The 20,858-nt window shown below is 37.8% G+C and overlaps 1 protein-coding gene across 1 annotated transcript in view; it reads left to right on the top strand.

The window, feature by feature from the left end:
* SYNE1 (spectrin repeat containing nuclear envelope protein 1) overlaps positions 1-20,858 on the top strand; it is a 451,782-nt gene that overhangs the window by 115,280 nt on the left and 315,644 nt on the right. Inside the window, exons 9-14 of the mRNA XM_067011034.1 lie at positions 94-290; positions 3,129-3,238; positions 6,544-6,594; positions 10,405-10,512; positions 13,463-13,600; positions 14,868-15,032. Of these exons, the coding sequence (XP_066867135.1) occupies positions 94-290; positions 3,129-3,238; positions 6,544-6,594; positions 10,405-10,512; positions 13,463-13,600; positions 14,868-15,032 (769 nt within the window). The remainder of the gene's footprint in view (positions 1-93; positions 291-3,128; positions 3,239-6,543; positions 6,595-10,404; positions 10,513-13,462; positions 13,601-14,867; positions 15,033-20,858) is intronic.

Raw genomic sequence — 20,858 nt, 5'->3', positions numbered from 1 at the left:
AGATCGTCCATTGCCGAGGAGGATTGGATTGAGTCTTTGAGGAAGTGTGCGTTACCTGTTTATAAAGTGACATTATTATTATTTTTTTTAAAGGCAGAGTGAAATAGAAGTAAAAGACTTCGGGCAGAGTTGGAGAAGTGGAGTGGCCTTTCATTCAGTCATCCATGCTATTCGGCCGGAACTGGTGGACTTGGAGAAGCTGAAAGGAAGATCTAACCGGGAAAACCTGGAGGAGGCTTTCACTATTGCTGAAACGGAGCTGGGAATCCCGAGACTCCTAGATCCTGAAGGCATGTTGAGTGACTGCTGGCTCTTGTATCCCTCATCTCATTAGGGTTATATGTCTTAAACCCAGATATTACAGATGCCTTCCGAGAGGTCAGAAAACTTCGAAAAGTGGGAAGGAATAGTATCTTCCTGCACCAGTTTTCTTTTGGAAAAATATTTGCCACTATACACGGGAGCAAAATACAGCTGTGTTGCTCCTAACAGCCCTCTGACATGGGTGGTACCAGCCAGGGGAACTGTACTTCCTCAGTGTACCTAAGGATGGAATGAAAGTTTTACAAGTGAGTGTATTGCGAGGAGGAGGAGTGTCACAGAATCCAGAAGAATAAAAAATTGTTTGTAATCTCAGAGCATATCTTTAAAATGTTAGTCATTAGAAACTTAGAAATGTTGATAACTATCCAGTATTTAGGTGTCAATCAGGCAAACTACCCAAGTGATTGACCTAATATCTTTCACTAGAATTTCTTGGCAACTTTTTGGTAAGGCTGTGAATTTTAAGACTTTCTGGAAATGAAGTTAACTCTGTCAAGCCTTCAAAAGGCAATTTTGATGCCTTTAATAAACTTCTAGTTGTTTGTTAAGTTGGAATAAAAGGGTCAAAGTGAATTTTCCAGACGTCCCAGATAATTTCTTGTTTGGCTTGGTAATTATGGAAAGTTCCATTAATGCATGCAAAAATGTAAATACAGTGAAAGCAAGTTGAAAAAAAAATTTATTTTATTTATTTATTTATTTTTTGGGCTGCATCGGGTCTTCATTGTGGCACGTGGGCTTCTCTCTAGTTGCGGCACGAGGGCTTCAGAGCATGCGAGCTCAGTAGTTGTGGTGCAGGCTTAGTTGCCCTGTGGCATGTGGGATCTTAGTTCCCCAACTGGGGATCAAACCTGCGTCCCCTGCATTGGAAGATGGATTCTTTACCACTGGACCACCAGGGAAGTCCCGCAAGTTATTTTTATTTTTTATTTTATTTATTTATTTTTTTTTTGCGATCCGCGGGCTTCTCACTGTTGTGGTCCTCCCGTTGGGGAGCACAGGCTCCAGTCGCGCTGGCTCAGCGGCCCTGGCTCACAGGCCCAGCTGCTCCGCGGCATGTGGGATCTTCCCGGACTGGGGCACGAACCCGTGTCCCCTGCATCGGCAGGTGGGTTCTCAACCACTGCGCCACCAGGGAAGCCCCGCAAGTTATTTTTAAAGATGAGATTTCAGAATGAACATTTCTAGCTCTAAAACAGTGTCTACCTGCTTGACTTCCTCTGAGATGACAACCAGTATGGAAATCCCTTGCCATTTTAGGGACCTGTGTGCCCGCGCCCCCTCCAGTCTCACTAGGGGAGCCAAGGACTTTCCACCTTGTGTCTTCACACACACACAAAAAAACCCCCAGTAGTATCCAGGACACTACTCAACTCAAGGGGAAAGACACACAAATATCACAGTCCTCACTTCAGAGAATGCATCAGACCTGAAATTTCTTCCTAGAGTAGGATAGGGGGAACATATGAATGGTTCTTTCATATCCACCAGACCAGAGGATCTTAATATTTTCTTTGATCATCAGAAATTGAGTTTGCCCAAATGCAAGGCTATCCCAACTATAAAGTGATTATTTTCCTAATGAGAACTTCCCCTTCAAAAAAGTTTTTAGCCAACTTGAACATATAAACTCTTAGGAATACAGATTAAATAGACCAATATATATTATATAACAATTGTTTTATGATTTCTTCCCATGTGTATTTAAAAACATATACTATATTAAGTCATGTATTAAATTTTGTTTTTCTTTCCACTTTCACTCTTCATGGAAGTTTTACTCTTCACATGCATTCTCCACATCAGAGATCTTATCATTTCTAAAATCACCTCTGAGTCATCTCGTGAATTCCAAAATATATTATCTTTAAGTCTTTTAAGAGTTTTACCACTTCTTAAATCCTACATTGATCGTCACTAGAAATTATATTTCAAATCACAAGAAACAATACAAAATATTAGGGCAGTTTTATATTTTGATTTTCATGGTTTTTGTTTGTTCTGGTTTTTTTCTCTATTGGTGCAGATATTGTATTTCTAATCTCCAAATGTAACCCCTTATTCCATTGCCTTTAAAAGGGATATTTAAGACTTGTTGAAAACATTCAACACTTTTTATGTATCCAGTCTTACCCTAATTCTATAATTACTAAATTCATATAAATATCTTTGCTTGATTTTTTACTGATTTAATTAGGTAAACATCTATATACTTTAAAATGACAGTGATTGAGATCTTTTCAGGTTCTGTTTCACTCAAAGAGTACTTGATTGTTCAAAGTACAGTGACTTAGACGGAAGGCTCCACGATGGCGAAGCTGCGTAAGGACTTGGACATAAGGCATCTCTCTCTTTTCTAAAATAAATTGATATTTGGCCATATGTAGTATACAGACTATGTAGTCACTTGTCATTCAGTGCCACATCTGTTAGCATGTTTTATTACTCATCTACCCCAATTCTGAAATGTACATATTATTTGTATTTTAGTAACTAGACAGAATGTAGGAATAACTGTATATATCTCATATTTCTGATGAATGTAGAGATTATTTAAATGAAACACATACTACTTTCCTAAAAGCTTGTGGTTAAAATATGTCATCTTTCTGAGTCGTAAAATTTCCCCCATGGATTATCCAGACTAAACTGGTTTTTCCTCTCCCCATCTCTAAATAGTATTCTGTTTTTCTTTTGCATTTAGGACAGTGTCTTTTGGTATATGCTCTAGATTTCAAAGTTTGTATTGTTAAAATCTTTTAAATGCTAATTAATTTATTCACATTTGGGTTTGTTTTTTCCAGATGTTGATGTGGATAAACCAGATGAGAAGTCTATTATGACCTATGTAGCCCAGTTTCTGAAACATTATCCCGACGTTCACAGCACAGGCACTGATGGGCAAGAGAATGATGTAAGTGTTTGTTTTTCTTTGAGTGCTGATAATACACTCAATGGTAGTGACTTGGATTTTTAATATGCTGTTTTCAAAAAATTAAACTGGAATGCATTTTAATATGAGAGCAACTGAGTAAAGACTGATATCACTAATTGGGGAGGAGATTAGAGGGAAAGATTTCTCTGATTTGTATGTTGGATATAGCAGAGAAAGCATTATTAATAATAAATACTGAGCATATAATAGTGAGGGATTAAAATCTAGGAGAGAGAATTCCCTGGTGGTGCAGTGGTTAGGACTCCACACTTTCATTGCCGAGGGCATAGGTTCAATCTCTGGTCGGGGAACCAAGATCCCCCAAACAGCATGGCATGGCAAATAAAATGAAATGAAGTGAAATGAAATGAAATAGTAGAGTAGAATAAAGTAAAGATAGCAGTGTCAGGAAACTTTTTGTAGAAATTTGACGATTGAATTAATTTTATATCCATCATACTATTTATGCATTTAGATCCTGAGTTCCCTTCTTCTGTTCAGTCTGATAAAACCTAATTTTGACTTTTAGATTTAAAAGTTGCTACTCATTGTAAACATATGTAAGTAAGGCAAACTTATGAAAGTTCTAATTATTCACTGTGTTTAGATTCTCAGCCTCTCAATAGTTTAAATAACATTTACATTTTTCATACTGCTCAAATGATATATGTTTGTTATCATAAATAGACAAAAACAAAAGTTGGGAAAAGAAGAAAAAGAAAATTACCTGTACTTGACCTTCTGCAGAGAATCTCTTCTAAAAAAATTAATACTTTGGTGTGAGTTCCATGTGTGTAGACACATAAAATATTTTAACAAAAATATTGATAGAATTGTAGTATACATACAATTTTATAATTTTCTGTTAACATCGTACAAAACCCTTCTCATGCCATTCTTTCTAGAACATCATATAGATGTACAGTAATTTATTTACCCAATATTAGTTGTTGAAAATTTCTGACTTTTTGGTGTTATAAAAAAGTACTTCTATGAACAGTTTTGTAATAAGCATTGTTTTATAGTTCTTTCTTAGAAGAGAAATTCCTAGACTAAAGGGCATATGGATTTTTAATGCTTTTGAAATGATTTTTTCAAATCCTCCTGTAGAAAGATCTCCCATTTTACAGTCCAGCCAGCACACCAGAATGCCTACATTCTGTTTTGAACAACAATGGATATTATTCTCCTATTTTTTAGAAGTACTGTAGTATTGTTTAGTTTTGATTTTGTTTTGTTTTTTTTGTTTTGGTTTTGGGGTTTTTTTTGGGGGGTTTGCTTTTTAGAGGGACATGGATTTACTACTGAATTTAAAATTAATTATTAGGCAAAATGACATCAAGGAAGAATTATAAATGGGATTTTCAAGACATGTTAAAAACAATCTCTCTGTCTTTACTGTTGAGGTCTCAACTAGAGTTTTCCGAGAGGATTGAGATTATAATGAAGAGAAACAAGAAAAACAGAAAACAAAGTGTACTATGTGTCTTAGAAATGGATCTAAGGAAGGAAAAGCTCAGGGGAACATAAACCCAAGTTTTCAAGTAGGAAAAGGTTTTGCACGAATAGAAATCTTCATAAAAGAATTAAGCAAAACAGCAGTAACTGGTGTTTCCTAGGTCACTTGCATGAAGTTAAGGTGGCATTTGATAGAACTATGTTAGTTATTTTAAAAACTATGGTTTCAAAACAAAACAAAACAAAACTATAGTTTCAAGAAACCTTTTTTCTGTTGTCGTTCCTTGCCAGGCTTCAGGCACAAATGTTGATCACCAGAGTGACTTATTCTATAGTTAGAAAAAATCATGTTCTTAAGGAGCATCACTGAAAACGAAAGACTCTCTGTGCAAATTCCAGTGTGGACTGAGTCGTGTGCTTGGGATTCATTTGGGGTTTCTGGGTTTTGAGGATATACTTGGGCATGGACAGTGCTCTGTGAATAAGAAACTCTGTAAGGAGGTGTATTAGACTTACCTCATACGGCATAGAGAATATCAGCTTTCCACCTGATTGTCATATCTCAAGTCCTTATATTACCCAATTGGATTTACTTCTGAGCTGATTTCTAAGCTTGTACTCTTAGTTTCTCTGACATTAATCATCTCTCCAGATGAGTAAACACGGTGGCTGATAATGTCTGAGAAATAAAAGGAGATACGTTAATGCTCATGACCAAGGCTTTAATGCAAAAATCCTCAGAGATTTGAAGCACACTCCTGCTTTAAACTTGTTAATATACTGTACTAAAGAACTTTATTAAGAAACTAATCTCCTTCCCTAGAAGATAAATTCTGATTTTTCTTTTAAAAAATAAGCCTTACCCTTTTTTTAACGAGGCATTTGTAATGTAGGGTATGAGCATCTAAAAATGAATATGTTGAGCAGAATAAAAAGAATTTTTTTTATTTTTTATGAGTTTAATGCAGCTAAATGGCCATCTAATTCTGTCTAATGAACCTTTAAGATTTTATACACTATACATATTAGGGTTGGTGTCATCTAGAAATCCTCATTATTTGTCTACTCAGCTTTTATTAAATGGTTCTTTTAATTCATTTTTTAAAAATATTGGCATCAACATGTCTACCAGGCTTTCATTTTTTGGTGTATTTGATTTTCATATCCCTTTTATGAATTTATTTAAATTAGATATTACATAGATACTATTTTAAATCGAATTTTCATATTGGAAATAGACATTGCTATGCCTTTCTTACTTCATCCATTAAATCTGATAAAGGAACTTTTTCCCTAAAGGTAGTCCTTGGATAATTAGCACACAATTGTAAATAAATAAAATAGGCATGTTGGCTTATCTCTCTCATCTATTAAACTTTCAGTTATTTATTCGCTCATTCCTTCCCCCATTGCAACAAATTTTACTGACTGCTTTCAGAAGCACAGCACAGTCTTGGTTGTATAGGAATACAGAGATGCATATTATGACAGCATTTATAGAGAAAAATATGAATCCATATACTTTTTCTTTACATTGTTCTCCTTTCAAAATGTTTACTACTTCAAGACATATGTATAATATATATATAGCCACATATGACTATTACAAATTAAAACAAAAATATCAAATGCTACAATACTACACTGCCTTATTTGATTCAGACATTTGGATACTTTCAAAAGTTGTGAAAACATCTTAAAATAATTATACCCTTAAAATTGTCTATTTATTTATAGACAGATGCCTCGCCATTTTTCTTGTTTCCTATATAATTTTTTCCATGATTTATATTATTTTTCTGTATATTATCTTTTCATATTGTTAGGAAATACTTCCAGGTTTCCCATCTTTTGCAAATTCTATCCAAATTCTTAAGGTAAGATTTAAGTAATCTTGAATTAGTGCCCTCTTTCAAACATTCTGCATTCTGTAGCTTGTTAGCCATTCTTTTGCATGTATTTGTCTTTATATACACATTTATTTTAACACCTTAATTCTGTTATTTCCTTTTCCTTTCTAGTATAACAAATGACATATGTGTTATTAAATGTTAGTTACAGTCTAAGCCACTCCCATGGACTTTCTCACTAATCTTTAATTATAAGATGACATTAATTTCTTTCAAGTAATACTTAATAGCACTAATAAAAGGAAAAATTAAAATAACTACAATTTCTTTATATGTGATGTGGAAAATTAAAATAAAGTTAAAGATTTATTTTTGTACTTTAAAATATTAAGCAGGAAATAATTGAAAAAGGTAAGTGTTCAATTAGTTTGTAATCCTGAGTTTCATCACATCTGTGCAATGTTGAGTTGTATGGTTTAGCAAAGTTCATGGCGCATGTTGAGTGCTCAAAAAAATATTTGTGGAATTAATGATTAAGAATTTTTTCCCATATCCAAGTTATCCTCTACTTCAGTTGTTTCATCTTTCCTTATATTCCATCTAGGCCTGAAGTTAAGACTCTATCAACACTATAGACTTTATGCCAACATGGGAATAAAAAGTTAGAAGTAATTAATTTCATATCAAATATTGATTTAATTTTTATCTCATGTTTCATGAAGCTTGAGTTTATGTATATATAAATATGCTATAAAACATATAATGTGTATGTTTGAGTGAGCGAGAGAGAGAGAGAGAGAGAGAGAGAGAGAGAGAAAGAAAGAAAAGTAGTGAGAATGCTGACACTTTAGCTGCTTGACATCCAGATAGTCTCTGTAGGCACATAGTCACCTATGTCTTTCAATCCATGTGAAAGTTACCAGTTGAAGAAAAGCTACACTAAATGGGTTTTGGGAACTTAAATATTATTTTGTACTTCACTTTCCTCTTAAAAAGGAGAATGTTGAGTGTGTAAATAGCTACATCCTTTTAAATCTTATTGCACTTTCCCACCACTGGAAAAAGTCATTTACTGAATGTACTCTAATAAAGCTATTTTTAAGAACATATTCCTTTTCTCTCAGATGACTCTGTGAAATAATTTCAATCGGTGAAGAAAAGGTGATGATGAGCCTGTCTTTGGAGGTTCACAGTGAAGTCCCGTACTCACTTCGGCGGCCCTCACTTAGTGGTCACATTGACCTCAGGTCCCTTGGAGGTAGAGCAAGAGCATTGAGTTCCTCTGAGCTCATATGTCATTAGTGCTTCAACCGATAATAAATCATGTGCGTGACCCCGTTCACCTCTTCATTCAAAAGAGACATCATGGGAAGAGCTGAGGCTTTGGAGTCTTGGGCTCCGGTTCCATATCTTTCTCTAATTAACCATCTTACCAGTCTATCATATCTTCACAATTATTTACTGATACCAGGTGCCAGACACTGTGTTAGGCTGGAGAAGGAAAGATACATAAGGGGTTTGGAATGCAGGGGTGGGGGGGAGAGACAAATAGTGGACAATAAAATGCAGCGCGGGGGCGGGCTCGTGCGTGGGAGTCCATGTGGACGCCGGTGCAGGACGGAGCAGCGCGGGGTCGCCCTGGTGGAGCTGCAGCAGCTCCGGGTACAGGAGGCGGTGGACTAAATGATGAAGAGTCTGGAGAGAGACAACATCTGGAAGATGCAGGGCCTCATGTTCCGGTGCAGCGTCGGCCGTTGTGAGGACAGCCAGGCGTCCATGCAGCAAGTGCACCAGCGCATTGAGCTCTGCCGTGCACCTCTGGCTCACCGCTCTTGGTGCGACCAAAAGTGGTTGCACCACTTTTGCGACATGCGTTGTTCTTGCCATAGTTCTGGCACCTTATCATTTTATTAAGGACCTTGTTGTGTTTTTACCAACTTGTTACTTGAAACGATAATACAGCCTGTTTGCTGTTTCAAGGCTGTGACATATTTTTCTAGTGGTTTGGTTTTAAAAATAAATAAGACTTAATTTTTCTTCCAAAAAAAAATACAGTGCATTTTGGGGGAATATTTGAATATTACTGGGGGAATATCAGGTTATTACAAGATTATAGAAAAATGTTTTCAAAATGTGGTCCCTAGACCAGCAGGCAGCATCAGATTCACCTGGAAACTTATTAGAAATACACATTCTCAGCCTCCACCCTAGAGAGACTGAGCCAGAAAGCCTGAGGGTGGTGCCCAGTAATCTTTTTCACGAGCCCTCGAGGTGATTCTAGTGTCCACTCACGTTTGAGGACCACCGGTGGAAGAGAAACTCACAGCTGAGACTTGTGGGTCAGAAAAAGCTCTCCGGAGAAGGGTATGCCTGAGCTGAGGCCTGAGCAAGGCATTATCCAGGGGGAACTGTTCCAGGTAGAAGAGGGTTGTTTTTGTAACACCAGGAAGTGAGAGAGGACACAGATCATGACAGCACGTGTGCCAACCTCTGCACTGGGCTTTTCTTCAATAGGTGACTTTCACATGCGTTCAAAGACACAGTCGACTGTTTGCCTATAGAGACCATCTAAACGTCAAGCAGCTGAACTGTCAGCCTTCTCACTACTTTTCTTTCTTTCTTTCTCTCTCTCACGCTCACTCAAACATACACATTATGCGTTTTATAGCGTATTTATATATACATAAACTCATGCTTTATGAAGCATGAGATAAAAATTAACTCAACATTTGATATGAAATTAGCTACTTCTAATTTTTTATTCCAGTATCGGCATAAAGTCTATTGTGTTGATAGATCTTTAACTTCAGGCCTAGATGGAATATAAAGAAAGATGAAAAAACTGAAGTACAGGATTCAAAAAAGAAAAATAAAAAATATTGTGCCCAAACTCACAGAGCTAACACATGTCAGAGCAACCAGCTTTACCTGCCTCCATAGCCAGAATTCTTTCTTCTGTGTGCCACTTCACCTGTCAGCAGACAGTCATTTCATCTGGGCCACAGGCCTGTGTGATCATCAGATGAGATGCTGTAGTCGAAAGCTATTTGTAAGTGCCAAAAAATCATGTTAAATATGTTCGTGATTACTTTGGCCTTCTTACCAGATAAGAAGTCTTGATGAAAATTTAGGGTATTTTCACTAAATCAATGCTAGAATGACTCCTGTTATTTGTGGAAGCAAGTATGTAACTGTCCAACTTTTTTTCATTTTCGAGATGTGAGTGGTAGCTTGTATGCATTCATTCAGCAGATAATTTGATAAATTATCTGATAGGTTCCGTGTTGCTGGAGTCTGGAAATACCATATTGAACAAGATAAATGTGCTTTCTGTCCTCATGGAGCTTACGTTACACTAGTGGATAATGTTTTTAAAAATAATATACACTAGTAATCCAATATTACTGTGACTGTAGCTCCTCAAATTCAGTCCAAATTAATCTGATCCAGAACAGTCCGCTTTGTTACCAATGGCCTTGGGTTAAGAAGCAGCCACTTGCCTGTTTCCACTCCTATTCCAGCCATTGCTTTTTCTGAATATTTTTGTACTTACATATTTCTTCTTGAGCACATTTTCTTAATTAAATAAATGTTTCTTGAGAAGAACAATGGAGGTAGGTAATTTCAGTATTCAGCACAATGATTAAGATTTTTTTTTTTAGAATTAATTTTTGTTTCTTATTCTCCAAAAGAGGTGAGGGCAGGGAGAAAGAAAACTTTTCAGAGACATTAGGAACTTATTAAATATTCAGTGTATTCTAGGATCAGTCAAGTATTAATCAGCAATTAAGTAAATGCACAGACACTAATAGAATTGTAATGTCTGCTGGTTTCTAGAGAGAAGACAGACTAATTTTGAAGGAAACAAAAGCTTGGATAGAACAATTTGAAAGAGATTTGACAAGGGCACAGATGACAGAATCAAATTTGCAGGATAAATATCAGGTAATGTATGGAAAACAGATTTCAATTTTTTTAAAAGCCTTTCATGAGTACGATTCATATTTGTCATTTAATCTATGTTTAATCTTTCAAATGATATTAATGAGAAATGTCTTTAAAGAAATAATATACATTATTTTGTTTACATATAATGTAATAATTGTATTTCTATATAAATGGGTAGTTTTTAAAATTTAATACATTTATATATTGTGATATGATTGCCATTGTAGCAATAATTAGCACCTTTATCATGTTACATAATTATCATTTCTTTTTAGTGGTTGAGATGCTTAAGTTCTACTGTCTTAGCAAGTTTGATGATTATAATACAGTACTGTTGTCTATATTCACTGTACTGTGGATTTGATATCTAGGACTTATTTACTACTCGTTTGAAGTTTGTGTACTTAAATATCCGTCCTATTCCACTCTACCCCCAGACCCCTGATAACCACCCTTTTGCTCTCTGTTTTTATGAGTTTGACTTTTTTAGATTCCACGTATACATGATATTATACAGTGTTTCTATTTCTCTGTCTGCTTTATCTCGCTTTATCTCACTTAGTATAATGTCTTCAAGTTTCATCCACGTTGTCACAATGGCAGGAGGTCCTTCTTCCTCATGGCTGAATAACATTCCATGTATATATACACCACATCATCTTTACCTATTCATCCATTAATGGGCACTTAGGTTGTTTCCACATCTTGGCTATTGTGATAATGCTGCAATAAATGTAGAGTGCATATATCTCTTCGATATCCTGTTTTCATTTCCTTTGGGTGTACACCCAGAGATGGAGTTGGTAGTTTTAACTTGTATGTATCTGCACTATATAGAGTTCTGAGGCTTCGTGACTTTCCAAGAACTCAGAGTCTTGTAGATGACCCAAAACACACAAATTTAATCGCTGTTTTTGTACAACTCATGATCTTACACATGTTACCTAACAAAAAATTCCACCGAAAAATGACTTCAGTGCCAAGTTGAAAATTACTATAGAATAAACTGAATCAAATAAAAAAATTGCAACATGACTATTTGGAGTGGGCCCATTAATGAGATCAGTTTCTCCTGCCAGCTGCCTCCTTCAACACTATTGCATTCACATTGCGGCCAGTGTTATTATTGCTGCGGTGGTTCTTCTTTCTCCCAGTCTCATTACACTATCATTAATTGTATTTCAGCTTCCAATTTCCACTTCCAGAGTTTTTTCCATTAAATTGTGACTTAACTCTGTGTAGCATTGACATTTTCTCCTACTTAAAATATCATTGCATTTTAGTGGCAAAACTGTAGTATATTCTAATCTGCGTTATGTTTTGATCATTTTTGCTACAAAAAAAGGTGTGCGTGATATAAGAGATGCGAAGTGGCAGATGATAAAATATTTAGCTGTTAGAGTTAGTGTGTGATTTTATATAATCCTCTCTGTAAAGCGTGCCTGAATTCAGACTGATGATGCCATCACTATTATATTGGATAGACTTGGCAATGCAACAAATTCCGTATGTGATTATATGTTTGTACTTTTTGCTGTGAAACACAATGTAATTTTTTCCCCCAAAAAGATAATTTTCTGGGATGAGCTCCATTAAAATGATTAAAGTCAGTAAATTGAGAGTATAATGCAAGAACAGAGTGAATGTATTTATTTAGTCCATTAGCACGTTTTAGTCTTAGCATAAATTATCAAAAAATAAATTCCAAGTTATAAAGTTACCGGTTATACAGATGTTAATTTATGAGATGAAAACTAAAGATTAGAAAAGTATAAATCAGAAACATTCCTTTCAGGCCAGAGATGATCACAAGTCTCTTAAAATAGGGTTAGACAACAGAGGGGATGTTTTCTTTCATTTGTGTGTTTATTATGTAATCAAAATCTTCTGTTTCTACTTACCAATTAATAGTGTATTTTCCAGTTTTTCCATATATAGAATTCTGTAGAACAAAATTGGAGACTGATTTTATGTTTTGGTATTTTTTAATTACATGAAGTTAGAGGGAATGGAAGGTAAAATTTGTGGGAAAATATTTATTCACCATCTCCCCCAAGTGTTCATTACGTGAATTTACATGTTTGTTTACTCAGTGACTTAAGAAATTCTTTCAAGTATTATCTGTTACATTCTGCAGGGCTATTCTCATGTTCTTTAATATAATTGCACATTGAGTGGCGTTTTCAATTCATATTTGGACTTTGAGACATATTTTAGGATGTGTTAATTGATCATAAAATGTAGGACTTTCATTAAAATCACTACTTTCTGAGGTTAGTATTAGATTTACAATTAAGTCTACATATTGCAAATTTATGTTAACCATACTGTGACAAAAGAAAGATATAATACTTACTATTTTAACACCATACACTTAAAGCAAAGGATTATTACCTAAGTGATGTCCCCTAAAGTAAACCTCTTTATACAGACTTACTTAAACACAAATTAAGATATCATTAATTCTGTACTATTTTGATATGTGCAATTTCTATTTGTAAATTGTTTGGTACTTTAAAAGAAAGCAACTATTTTGATTATTAATATAGATTTATACTCCTGCTGATTATTATTTCCTGATGAGCAGGACCTGGCCTGTAGGTTATTTAACTAGGAATGAAAAGTCCTAGGCTTTAGTCCTAACTCTAGTACTTGTCTTTGCCAGGTCACCTCTGGGCTTGGTAGTAATAACGGGGCTAGTCTAGGCTGTAGGGCGATGGGGAGCCAGAGAAGATAATACGTACAAAGCACTTAGCATGGAGCCAGGCTCATCATCTGGGCTTGATGAATGCTAGCTGCTTTGAGCGTCGTGATTGTCATTATTATCATCAACAACATATACTGAACGTTATCCAAATATAAAGGATTGTTATTTAGGAAATGTGGTTTCCTTTGCTTTTGTCTGTTTTGACTAACTGCCACGTTGTTGCTGTTTTTCCTCTTTTAGTCATTTAAGCACTTCACAGTTCAATATGAAATGAAAAGGAAACAGATTGAACACTTGATACAACCATTACACAGAGATGGTAAATTGTCACTTGACCAAGCATTGGTAAAACAGTCCTGGGATAGAGTGTCCTCTAGGGTAAGTTCTCCAACGATTCATTTCATTAGACTCATATAATTTAGTCAAAAATATTTTCTGTCATCTCTTTCTTCAAACTGATGTTACATCAGGTCCTCCTATCTCTGTCTGAGGTGGGAAGGTTTACCTGTGGGATAGACTTTGTCCACTTGTCAAGTTTTCCTTTCAGTTAGCGGAAGTGCTTGTTTAACAACTCTTTCCTGCTTTGCCTGCCCTAAGTGTGATATCACCATTGACCAGATGACATAGTGAAATCCTGAAAGACCACCTGGGTTACTTCTCACTTTGCACAGTGTAATCCTGCGTTGTTTACAAGCGGTGACTCCCCAGGAATGGAGCCTCAACAGCTTCTCCAAATTCCATCATCAGATTGCATCGACACTTAATCATCTTCCTATAGTCACATTTATTTTTATATTCTTTAGTTTGAGCCTATCTTCTTATCTGGTCATGAACTTGAAGGAAGAGTGCTCTGTAACTTTCATATTAATATTTTGCAAACTTAAAGATCAAGATTTCAAAATCTCTGAAACTTCTGTCATTCATGGGAATATTTGCCTCGTGCTCACCCTATTTTCTTCATTTTCATAATCTAACTTTTCCCATTAAACTCTATCAAAGAAGAGATTAGATCTCAGGCACCCCAACCCATCCCACCTCTCATTGCAATAAGCTAGGAAACAGTACTTGAGAATTGGATGAAGTGGAAGAAATGACAAGATGGTTAGAGAATTACATTATTATAGTAAGAATTGTGAATACTCATTTTCCTCCAGAGATGTCTAGACGACCCTGATTTTCATCATAGGGAAGGTTTTAAAGGATACACATCGGCAGGTGTATAATTGCTGCATCTTTGAGCGCGTCAGCAAAGCCAGTCCATTCCCTTTCAGCAAAAGGCAGTCTGAAAATCAGTGGGCACTTTATGCTATTCCTTATAAGAAGAAAATTGCCTAATCTCCCAATAATATCCTTCCATGTCTAAGGTGTATTTTAAGTTTCCTCAAAACTTGCTTCTAAGTGTCATTTTCTCCCCATTTAAGTTAATAATTTTGGGTTAATGTAATAAATATCAAATAGGAAAATATCTGTGTTCTGAACTTCTCAAAGCATCAGATTCAGACCACAGATACTTTCTTACTTGATATTTATTACATTAACCCAAAATTATTAACTTCGGGCATTTTGTAGGCTTTAAAATCATTTGGAGGGATTTTAGGAATTGTCTTCTGTGTTAAGATACTGTCTTTCTGTTTTTGTATTTCAGCTGTTTGATTGGCATATACAACTTGATAAGTCTCTTCCTGCACCTCTAGGCACCATAGGGGCCTGGTTATATAGAGCAGAGGTGGCACTGAGAGAGGAAATAACGATTCAGCAGGTCCATGAGGACACGGCCAATACAATACAACGGAAACGTGAGCAACACAAGGTGAACATTCTGGCTGGAAAACCTTCCAGCATAACAGTTCTAGTGTGTTACCGAATCGGGTTTGTTTGCCTGTTGCTCAGCAAGCCAAAGGCTGAGACCCCGAGGTTTGCAGCAGAGAAAGGGTTTATTCACAAGGCAGTCCAGTGAGGAGATGGGAGAACAAATCTCAGACCCACCTCCCTGAAGGTAAGGGGCTCTCATTATTGAGGAGATAAAGCTGAGGCGTGGGGAAACTAGGGAAAGGTAATGAGAGATAAGAAAAAGGTGAGGTGATCCTCGTTCTTTGCAGATGCAGCTAAGCTACAGGCTTCTTCATGGGATGTATGTTCAGAAAATGGTTGCATTAGCATGACCAGAGAGTGGAGTTTTGGGCCCTCTGATGTCAAAAGGCCACCACTCCACGCATGCCCAGATGGAGGGTCGGTGGACCTAGCCAGTCTTAACCGGCTGGAGCTCAAACTAGACACAGCTGACTCCAAGTTCCTAAATTCACCTTGGCCAACATCTTATTGTTTAGGCTGTGTGATCCTTGGAGAGCATGCAAGCTTTTTTTTTTTTTTTTTGGTATGCGGGCCTCTCACTGCTGTGGCCTCTCCCGTTGCGGAGCACAGGCTCCGGACGCGCAGGCCCAGCGGCCATGGCTCATGGGCCCAGTCGCTCCGCGGCATGTGGGATCTTCCCGGACCAGGGCACGAACCCGTGTCCCCTGCATCGGCAGGCGGATTCTCAACCACTGCGCCACCAGGGAAGCCCCGCAAGCTTTTATTAAAGCAAGCCTGAGCAGCGAAGACAGGTTACAGTTTATTATTTATTAATGGCCAACTGATAACTATCCTACTCGTTTCACTAGTAGGGTCTGGAACTTGCACTCAATCAGGCCTCCCAGGCATCCGTTTATACTGGTTCAGAGATGTTGCACCTTCTTAGAAGCTCTCTGATCTGCACTTCCCTTTTCTGTACTTGTTAACGACAATTCCAGTAGACTCATTTCCTGAGGTATTTTCCAATAGCTCTGTGGTGTGTTTTTTTATCTGCAGTTACCTTTGTTATTTCTCTTGCTATTTGTTATCTTTGAAAAGATAAGGCAAAAGACAGTGTGAATTTACGTAATAACGTGATTGGCCATAGGCTCCAGACCTCATTCCTGCCTCCATTCTCAAAGGAAGGCAAACCAAGTCACCGGGTTGTCCTGTCCTGGTGCTAAAGGAGTGGGATCAGGGTGGGAGCTAATAGTGGACTTAGAAAGGGGTGGGATTAGGCCTGGCTGGTCTCTTACTCATTTGTGACTCTGTTTAGCTCATTGCATGAGCGTAAGTCCTAATACGCTTCCTCCGCATTTTGTGATAGTACAGACCTAGCTCAAAATGCTGTTTTTCGTTGTCCCATTGATGCAACCCTGCATTTTGTGCAGTTGAATTCGTGCACCTCATTTAATGTGTCATGAAGGGGGTTTACTCTGTATGTGGAAAATAAACAGACGACCGGGTCTCACTCTGTCCTACACTCCTGGATAAACATAACCCTGGTTAAAGCCAATGCTCTGTCTAGTTCCTGCCCACACTCGGGCAGTTGACTGTGGCTGGAGGGGAGCACACCCCCAGTCACGATGACGAACCCAAGTGGGTCCTTACTGCTCCCTGGTACTCCAAAGGCATTTTTGGACTCTTTTCCCTCTGCATTTCTGGGACAACTATTTTATACCTTGTCTCCTTAAACCTTCCACACCTCCTCCCTCATCCTTACTCTTAGCTGATGACACTGCTTCCTATTTCTCTGAGAAAATAGAAGCAATCAAAAAAGAATTTCCGCAAGCTCCCACGACCACATCAACCCACCTACAAGCATTTGTGCCCGAATACTCCGTCTCCTCTTCTGTTACTATAGATGAACCATCTGTGCTCCGAGCTAAGGCCAGCCCCTCCACATGTGCCTTGGATCCCATCCTCCCTGCCTTTTTCCAAAAGATAATTCCTGTAGTTCTTTGCTTCTTTATTTTTTTCTCTCTCTCTCTCTGCTGGATTTTTCCCACCCACATAAAATATACCATTATTATTCTCATCTTTAAAAAGCCTCTTTCTTAAGCCTACCTCCCTTTTCAGCTACTGTCCTTTTTTTTCTTCCCCCTTCCTTTTACAGTGAAGCTCTTTGAAAGAATTGTCTTAGATCTCATTTTGGCTTCATAGTTCTCTTCTCCCATTCTTTCTAGAACCCATTCCAATCACGTTTTTCCTTGCCCTGCTATCCATGTCAGGTTCAGGAGGGTTCTTTTTGTTCCTCACTCAATGGCCAATTCTCAGTCCTCATTTTACCTCACTTATTAGAAGCATTTTAGATAGTTATCCATCTTTGAAATACTTTCTTCATTTGGTTCCCTAATTTTTTTTCTATTCCTCTGGCTATGCCTTTCCAGTCTTTCCAGTTAGCCGACAGTTGGTCCAAAATGTCCGTGAGCATATTTGGTCCATGCCAAATGGTTTTGGACAGGGCCAATATCCAGAACCTTTTGCTATAGACCAAATATCTCCGTGGACATTTCGGACAGGGCCAACCATGACCAATTATCAAGGACCTTTTGGCATGAGCCAGATGTTTTATGGTCATTTTGGACAGAACCAAATGGTCCTAAAAGGGTCTTTCCTTCTCTTTCAACAAATATTTATTGAGCTCTTTCTACGTGCAAAGTGGCATTACAGACATTTGTGATACACCCATAAGCAAAATAGACAAAATCCCTACCCTAATGTAACTTGCCTTCTCATAGGAGGAGACAGTTAAGAAATAATAAACATAATAAATAAATAAATTTTATATTAGAAGGTAAAAGGACAGGGAGTATTAGGAGGTGTTGCAATTTTAAGTAGGGGGGTCAGTGAAACCTCACTGAAAAGATAATCTCAAACATGCAAGCACGTTCCCACCTGAAGGCCTTTGCCCTTGCCATCATCCTGCAATTTTCTTGTCCCTTGGCCTGAAACATTCTCCAGTGATATTTCCAATACATTCTTCCTCATCTCCTTTGGGCCTTTATTGAAAGGTCAGCTTTTAAGTTAATCCTTTCTTGGCCACCCCTTTGAAAGTACAACTTCCCTTTCCCCTTGCCTATTCAGTTTTTCTATTTAGCATTTATCTTCATCTCAGCTGCTAATTTAATTATTTATCTTATTTATTGCTTGATTTCCTACACTATAATGTCACCTCCATAAGGCCAAGGAATTATTGTTTGTTTTTCACTCTTGTGTCCCCAGCCTCTAAAAATGATTTTAGAAATATTCAGGCTTTCAAAATTTTCATCAGGTCAATCATGCTAATCATACTTTCTGAGAATTTGTTCATTTGACTACATTTTCAAAATTAGTGTCACAAAATTATTCAAAATGCTCTTCTATGTATTTTCTTGTAATCTTTTCTGTGCCTGTAGTTAAGCCTCCATTTGTCCCCAGTATTGTTTCTTTGCACCTTCTCACTTTCCTTAATTGCACTTTTGACATTGTTAATTTTCTCTGCTGTATCCTAATAATCTTTTCCCATCTACTTTCTTACCAAAGGAATGGCAGTATCACTCTTTTAACAGCATCCGTCTGGCTGCTGTGTGAGGATAAGGCTGGATTGGTGATGGAGGGTAGGAGCCAGAGAACCAATTTCAATGATCCAGGTAGAGTGGCTTGAGCCAAGGTCGTAGCTGTAGAGATGTTGAGAAGTGGTCAGATTCTGAGTGTATTTTGAGGGCAGGGCAAAGAGAATTTTTAGCATTAGATATTGATTGTGAAGGAAGGGGAGTCATAAATGACACTATGATTTTTCAACCAAGCGATTGGGAAAATGGAGTTTCCATCTGTTGAGATGGAGAGACCATGAAACAGGTTTGGGAAGAAGGATGGCTGTCAGTCAGGAGCAAGGTAAGTATGAGACTTTTTCTCATCCAAGTGGATGTGTGGAGTGTGCAGTAGGAGCTAAGAGGCAGGAGGGGGATACATATTCAGAGTCATTGAGGATGACTCAATGGGATGTTTAAAGCTCTGAGACTGAAATTAAAGAAGGACGTGTAGACAGCGAAAGCATCGAGAACTGAGCCCTGAGAGAATCCAGTATTAACAGATCAGAGAGTAGAGATGAACCAGCAAAAAAAAAAAAAAAAAAGATAAACCAGCGTGAGAAAAATCAGTCAGTGAGTTAGGAGGGGATCCAGCTACCGTGTTTTCTTAAAAGCCAAGGGAAGTAGTGTATCAAGGAGAGAGTATTTTCAGTAGAATGGCCGTAGTGATCCTTCTAATATGCAGTTCAGTTCATTTTACCCCTCTGTTCAAAACTCCCCACTGGCTTCCATCTACTCAAAAGAAACGCCAAAAAATTCTTTGCAAGGCCCGTGAGGCCCACAGATCTGCAGCCCTTTCCCTCCTCTGCCCTCCCTCACCCCCAGTCTGCTGTTCCAATGGCTTCCTTTGCTTTCTCTCGGTCACTGGGAAAGGTATGTCGATAACTCCCACCATGTGGCTTTCTCCGTTTCTCCCCGTGGTTCTATGAGCTTTGGCTTTATATGTTTTGAGGCGTACTACATATGTTCAAGTTCAGAATTAACGTGTCTTCTAGTAAATTGAAAGTTTCATCACTAAGCAATTAACTAACTTGTAATGACTTCCGTTCAGGAATCTATTTTGCCTGGTATTGATGCACTCATACCAGCCTTCTTTCTTTAGTAGTTTCCTGGCATGTTGTTTTCCCTTCCATTAATTTCAACCTATCCTTGTTCTTAATGTGTAGGAGTATCTCTTTTAAAAAGCAGATGGTTCTGTTAGATTTGTCTGATCTGACACTCTCTGCCTATTGATGAGTAAATATATATTCCATTCAGATTTATTTATAATTATTAATATACTTGAATTTGTTTCTACCATTTGACTCTGTTTCTATTTGCCCTACTTTTGCTTTTTTCTTTTTTCTACATTCTTCCTATTTATACGTTGATTGAGGGATTTTTGTTTGTTTATTCACTTGCTCACTTTTCTTATTCCATGTTTTCCCTCGAACTGGTTTGAAGTTATAAACTCTAGTTGTGTAGTGTGATTGTCCTTGAAATTATACCATGTAGATACTTAACGAAATTGAAGGTTAATCAATGTCTTAACCTCCTCTTAGTCAATATAACGAATGAAGAACACTTTAAACCAGGTCATACTCTTCTAACCCGCAAACTGTTGTTGTCAAGTGTTAAATTACTTACATTTTTCTAACACCATGACTGTGTTGTTTCTGCTGATTGTCACTCATGGTAGCTTGTCTCCTGTGTTTGGTGACCTTTGCTTTCCTCCTTTCTTTTTTTTTGCGGTACGCGGGCCTCTCACTGTCGTGGCCTCTCCCGTTGCGGAGCACAGGCTCCGGACGCGCAGGCTCAGCGGCCATGGCTCACGGGCCCAGCCGCTCCGCGGCACGTGGGATCCTCCCGGACCGGGGCACGAACCCGCGTCCCCTGTATCGGCAGGCGGACTCTCAACCACTGCGCCACCAGGGAAGCCCTTCCTCCTTTTTTATTTGCTGTCTACCAGGCCCACATCAGCCCTCTTTGAGGGTTCTGGCTAAATGTAGGGGGTCTCAGTTTCAATGTTTCTCACCTTATTCAAGTTCCAAGACTCCACCTCCTGCCACAGTGGTTTAGATGTTTGCCGGGGACAATCAGCTTTTTCAATCTGTTTTTGCTCGCAGGACCATGATCCAGTTTGGGGTTATGTTTTACCGAGAGTGGGAGCCCTAAAAGGTTTCACTTACTTCCTGTGAGCCCACCAGTGAATTAAAGGCATATGCTACGCTCAGCATCCAGCTATTTTGTAGTGA

The sequence above is a fragment of the Kogia breviceps genome, chromosome 13 (genome assembly GCF_026419965.1).
Source record: "Kogia breviceps isolate mKogBre1 chromosome 13, mKogBre1 haplotype 1, whole genome shotgun sequence".
Classification (NCBI taxonomy): domain Eukaryota; kingdom Metazoa; phylum Chordata; class Mammalia; order Artiodactyla; family Physeteridae; genus Kogia; species Kogia breviceps.
The sequence above is the reverse complement of the archived record's forward strand: the minus strand, read 5'-3'. Positions and strand labels throughout refer to the sequence as shown.